Source organism: Bidens hawaiensis, unplaced genomic scaffold, assembly GCF_021521415.1.
Source record: "Bidens hawaiensis isolate Kalapana, Puna unplaced genomic scaffold, B.hawaiensis_p1.1 tig00018565_1, whole genome shotgun sequence".
Classification (NCBI taxonomy): Eukaryota; Viridiplantae; Streptophyta; class Magnoliopsida; order Asterales; family Asteraceae; genus Bidens; species Bidens hawaiensis.
The window spans coordinates 182486-188701 of record NW_027492808.1 but is presented as its reverse complement, the minus strand read 5'-3'; the positions used below and the strand labels follow the sequence as shown (position 1 = coordinate 188701).

The following is a 6216-nucleotide window of genomic DNA, read 5'->3' as shown; positions in this document are numbered from 1 at the left end:
CTATATCTTTTACCTTTTAGACGCATCTTTTATCAATACAGTAGCCGTTTGTCAAATTTGGCCACACAATTTAAACATGTGGCTAGTTAAATGTCACAGTTTGTGGCTAATGCATGTGTTTTTGGTCACATGTATCAAATATGAAACAAACTATGACTGTAGGTTACATTTCGCCACTCGTTTTTATAATGTGGCTAGTTTTTGTCACAGTTTTTTTAAAAGTGTGGCGAAAAGTACCTGAGTATGTATAAAATGGTCACGTGAAGAATAATAAGTGTGGCCAAAACATTCTGGAAGGTTTTCAAACATGGTCAAAGACCTTTTAGCCACACATTTAAGCCGAAGTGTGGCAAATCGCCCAAACCACATGTGTGACCGAAGGTCGATATTCACGTAGTGTTATTCACTATTTAATGTATTCTTTATTCAACTCTTGTAATATACGAATCGTGAAACTTGTGAGTCAAGATCTGCACGTAAAGATAAACAAGTCAAGCTTGATCGATATGATCGGTTAAGGAGGTCAGCATCTTTCAAATATACATGAATTCTAGCGGTGCAATGTAGTTGGACTCTCTTGTTCATCTGAACGAATACCTTTTACACGAAGACAAATCTTTGCTTGTTAAGTAATATGAAATCATGTTATTGAGCCTGAGCCTGAGCCTGAGCCTGAGCCTGAGCCTAATATCATGTTATTGTAATATGATATCACGTTATTGTCAATGTTATTGCTTGTTAAGTAATATGATATCATGTTATTGTCAATGATTCTGAGCCTGAGCCCAACTGGATGATCTCGACTCGTTACAACCCTACTCATTATATATGGACTACTTGGCTATGGTGATAAGATTTTCTTGAAGATCATAAAGTTAGGAATTAAAATTGGTAAACGTTATTTTTATTCGGATGAATGACCAAGTGAGATGAGGATTTAAATAGAAACATTCTCCTACTTTTTCTCTCACTCACACAAAATGTTTCATGCCTTCTTCTCTGTGCTTCCGCACAAACTCTTCTCATTTAGATCATCAATTTCCAATAACACTTCCAAAAACTCATTAGATCCGGTTTCACTTAAAAGAATGCCTTCACAAGGATCTCTGATCTATAGTTTTGTCGCTAGAGACACGATAATCCTAGTTGAGTACACCGAGTTCACAGGGAATTTTCAAAGTGTTGCTGCCCAATGTCTTCAGAAACTCCCCACCACCAACAATCGATTTACGTATAACTGCGACGGGCACACGTTCAACTACCTCGTTGAGCAAGGATTCAGTGAGTCCAATGTTTCTTGTGGAACTTTTATTTAACACATTATGATATGTGGATATGTCGTTTATTGTTGTTTGGATTTGTTTAACGATTGATAATATACGTATGCAATATTTTGGTTTAAGTGCTTACAATCATTTTCATAACAAATTTATATAAAATCCATCATTACTTGTATACCCGTTAGTTGTTTACATGTTGGTAGAAATATTTTCATTATAATTTGTTATACAAATTATACTCTAATAATAACCATTGACCAATAATATATGGAATTTAATAATCATTGGCTAATAATTAGTCATACATGTGATTTAACCGGTGACATTACTAACTAGAAAGATCTTGTTCGCATAAGACTATCCTCTACGGTAAGAGACATTGATGTCGCTCCATAGTGTCACGTGGGCACTAGGGGCATCGAAGTCCCACCCAATGATGCCCCCTATAATGAGAGGGCATTTATGCCCCTTTAAACTTTTGTTTTTTTTATAAAACAAAAAAAACCAACAAATATATAAAATACTATAATAATAAAAAACGAACTAAATTAAGTTTAAAAACATATAAATAAAAAAATCATCTATTTTTAGTTGTTGTCGTTGCCATTCTGTTGCTTGTTTCTCCAAAGATGTTCAACCAAATCCGATCGAAGACTGAAATTCATTTCTCTTCTTCGTGTTTTTAATAAATTAACAAGTTTCTAATCTTCGTTTAGTTTTGAGATCGGCTCCGGCACATCGTTGTACTTGTCTTGACAAATTGCTCTACCCGAGTCCTTCAATATCATATTATGCAAGATAATACAAGTGTACATTATGTTTCTTAACTTATCCATTTGCTGAAAACGAGCCGGGTGTCTAACAACAGACCAATGTTTCTTTAATAACTCGAATGCCCTTTCGATGTCCTTTCTGGCCAACTCGTGCTTTTTCTTGAAATATTTTCGTTTATCGTCGGTCGGGCACGTAAAGCTACGAACCAATGTGGCCCAATCCGGATAAATGTTGTCGACTAGAAAATATCTGTATTCGTAGTTGACATCATTCGTGGAAAATGAGGTGTCGAGTCCAACACCGTTTATGAGACGGTCAAAAATAGGGGACGCATTTTTCACAGCTACATCATTGTTTGCATCGGGCATCCCAAAAAACGCATGTCATATCCAAAAATCAAATGATGCAACAACCTCAAGGATAATGTTGGGCCATCATGATCACCACGATGATATTAACCTTGCCAAGCAACTGGGCAGGCTTTCCAATCCCAGTGTGTGCAATCAAGGCTACTAAGCATCCCGGGAGAACCGTGTCTTTGTTGATGCACCTCGTATATTTTTGTATGTCAGTTTGAGTCGGTCTCCTCAAATATTTTTTATGATATAGTTGAGGAATACTTAATATTAATAATTTTAAGGTCAATTTATAAAATTTACACTTAAAATAAGAAGATTTAGAAAATAAATATTTAAAATGATAATAATACTCACATTCGCAGAACGTGTAAAGAGCTTCACGAGATATGTTGAGGAATACCTAATATTAATAATTTTAAGGTCAATTTATAAAATTTACACTTAAAATAAGAAGATTTAGAAAATAAATATTTGAAATGATAATAATACTCACATTTGCAGAACGTGTAAAGGGCTTCACGAGTCACTGTCTGCGACATCTGTAAATACTTTTCTATGGCGTCGCTCGTGGTCCCGTACGCTAGTTGACAAACTTCCGTCGTGCATTTTTGCATTGGTGAAAAACCCGGTTTACCTCTCGCGTCCTCCCGTTGTTGTAAAAACGCATAATAGCGTTCTAAATCACCAACCATTCATAAAAATAGTTGTCGTCCCATCCGAAAACGGCGCCGAAATCGTTCCGAATCAAAAGTCGCATTCGGCGAAAAATAATGTTTTATCAACCGGTCATGAGCACATACACGATCCCGTTGAAGATGAGGTCGTCTTGTTCGTGGTTATGAGCTTTCGCAATGCTTGACTAAGATTTGGGCAGCCTCTCAAATAACACTAAATATCATTTCATCCTCTGAATCCGAGTCTGAAATAACATCGGGATTGGGGTAGTAGTCGGTTGTCGAAGATGGTTTGAAAGACATAGTTTTAGAGAAAATTTTATATATTTAAAGAGGTGTAAGATATGTTATAAGTTTGTAGAGATTGAGTGAATGATATATATATATATATATATATATATATATATATATATAATATTTTTGAATTTTTTTAACGGTCAAATAGCCGTTGGGGTAGGGCTCACCCCTTTTTCCTCCTTTAGTACCCATCGTTCTTACCACCCTCCTCCACCATGCCCTCCACCGCACCCCATAGCGCATGGTCTAATAATCATATTTTTACTCTCGATTTTCAACTGATCACACTCATAAGGAAGGCACCTTTTAATATTTTGCTCATAATCGATCATGTGAGTAAAATTAGTTGAAATAAAGTTGCCCTTGACAACAAATTTAAAGTTCAAATTGTGATCATTAGTTAAGTTGTTGTTAGCATGCTGTTCCAAAATAAAAAAATGCTGTACTTATGGATTATTATTAGATAAACAATTTTGAATTTAATTTCATAACATTTTAACATGTGAACAATCAACGATGCTCTATTAAGATGATAGCCATTCTATGAATGAGATTGTATGATCTATGTTTGCACATGTCTATTCATGAAATCTATGATGCCGAAAAACTGCAAAAACTTATAGTTGGATATTGGAGAATACTTATAGTTGCGATCGGTTTTAACGACTTCATATGGCTATTGCAGCATATTGTGTTGTTGCGGTCGAGTCTGTGGGTAGGGAACTTCCCATTGGCTTCTTGGAGCGTATTAAGGATGATTTTTATAATAAATATGGGGCAGGCAAAGGCAAAACTGGTGGTGCCAAAAGCTTGAACAAAGATTTTGGGTAAGCATCCATGCATAATTCTTAGAGCATAACTTTTTCTAACATAATTGGATTTTAATTATCCAAACTATCACTTAATGACATATAATAATTTATACCGACAATGTGATTAAAATGATACTCTTAACTTTCTCTATGGTTGCCATTGGCCAATCCTACTAATAAAGAAACCCAGATTACCCATAACGAGCAAATGATTGATTTTTATCTCAATCGTAATATTGTAACTTGTTTAGAAACAACAAAAATAAAAAGTTAGGGTAGAGAAAGTTAAGTTAGTTTTCTATTGGAGTGAGATTTTTTTAACAAGAATGAAAGTTGAGAATGCTATAGATTACATTGTCAGTTCAGATTACTATCAACCAATGAGTCATAATTTGAATTATGAAAACCGATTTGCATTTTTTTAAACCCATAAATGGGTATTTTTTTATTTGATTATTGGGTTAGTCCGTTATTCAAGATATACTAACTAGCACATAAATCAAATAAAAAAAATACCCATTTATCATCATGGTTTGAAACAATCCCTTTTAAAAAAATTAATCTCTTAGATACAAATGTTTTTGTAATTTCAGACCAAAACTTAAAGAGCATATGCGCTACTGTGTCTCTCATCCGGAAGAAATTAGCAAGATTGCTAAGGTCCATGCTCAAGTTTCTGAAGTCAAAGGAGTGATGATGGAGAACATAGAGAAGGTAGCTTTCTTGTTTTTTAACACAAAATTTGCATAGTTTTGTTCGCTCTTTATCACATCCGTCTCATACGATATTATCACGGCACAACTATTCGTATTGTAAACGATTCCATCCGCAAAACGTTTTTACACTTTGTTAACATAAAATAGCTTGAAATTTATGTTATCAATAGAGTCTACATGATGTCTGAATCATATTTGTCATGTTTAGGTTCTTGATCGTGGAGAGAAGATTGAATTACTTGTTGATAAAAGCGACAACCTTCGCACTCAGGTTATTAAATTTAATGTTTAAACTTTAAACTCCATTTTAAGTGTTAAAAATGCTTCTTTTTTTTTCTAGTTTGATAATAAAACTAACATTGATGGTTTGATTGTGTATCATGTTTAGGCACAAGATTTCAAGAAACAAGGAACCAAGATAAAGAGGAAAATGTGGTTTCATAATATGAAGGTGAAACTAGTAATTTTTGGTATCGTTGTTGCCTTGTTACTGATCATTATTCTCTCAGTCTGCCCGGAATTCGACTGCTCTTAAAATGTATCCGTTCAAGGCACAATTACAATTTTCTTCGGGTTTGGGCATCCATTTCCGTTCCTGCCAAGCTTCGGGTTCGTTATTTATTGTTAGGGAAACTTTTGGCATCCTTAGAAGCTTATTTAGTAAAGCTTTGATAAACCAGTGCATTTTGTCAGCACTGATCGGATTTATTCTTTACGTTCTTTCTGGCCGCGATTATAATAAGATCATGTTCCTTAAGAATGAACGTATAATGGGTATGGCTAGATACACTACCAGTTTTCATACATGATGTTAGATTTTAATATGTGTCAGTAATTCCTTATTAATCAACTAATATTGTATATGATAGAGGACATTATCATGTAAGGAAGAGTTCGAAGTAACACTTCATACCAAATGGGCCAAGTGTCACGGTTATAAAATTAGATACAACATCAAATTTTAATGTATATATTTAAAAAAAAAAAATCCAATACATGCAAAGTTTGAAAGACTTGATATACTATTTATTGCATTTAATAAACTAATAACGATAATCGGAGCTAATATAAACGAAAGCAACTCATGTACACATGATACTGCTTACAGACAGCGTCGTACACATATATTAACACCAGAATGGCTTGTTATGATCTAAATTTTTTTGTATAATCTAAACCAACTCACTTGCAAATGATATGGCCCATTACTCCATTAGTGAACCTAAATGTATTTTTACATACACCAATAAGGCTTATTAATAGCCTACTACTGTATAGGTCATCATATACATATCATTAGCACC

General features: G+C 34.2%; 1 protein-coding gene across 1 annotated transcript; it reads left to right on the top strand.

The window, feature by feature from the left end:
- The first annotated feature begins 1088 nt into the window (after positions 1-1088).
- LOC143556351 (putative vesicle-associated membrane protein 726) lies at positions 1089-5781 on the top strand. Its single transcript, XM_077045687.1, has 5 exons — positions 1089-1281; positions 4070-4211; positions 4790-4910; positions 5121-5183; positions 5301-5781. Exons 1-5 carry the CDS (start codon positions 1089-1091, stop codon positions 5445-5447), a joined length of 666 nt encoding a protein of 221 aa, XP_076901802.1. The 3' UTR covers positions 5448-5781.
- Positions 5782-6216: the final 435 nt, after the last annotated feature.

What these genes read in the sequence shown, in the direction of transcription:
- LOC143556351 (XM_077045687.1), top strand. Translation starts at nt 1,089, where the DNA reads ATGCCTTCACAAGGATCTCTGATCTATAGTTTTGTCGCTAGAGACACG. An exon ending in TGATGGAGAACATAGAGAAG is followed by an intron (nt 4,911 to 5,120) that starts GTAGCTTTCTTG and finishes TGTCATGTTTAG; the next exon opens with GTTCTTGATCGTGGAGAGAA. An exon ending in GCGACAACCTTCGCACTCAG is followed by an intron (nt 5,184 to 5,300) that starts GTTATTAAATTT and finishes TATCATGTTTAG; the next exon opens with GCACAAGATTTCAAGAAACA.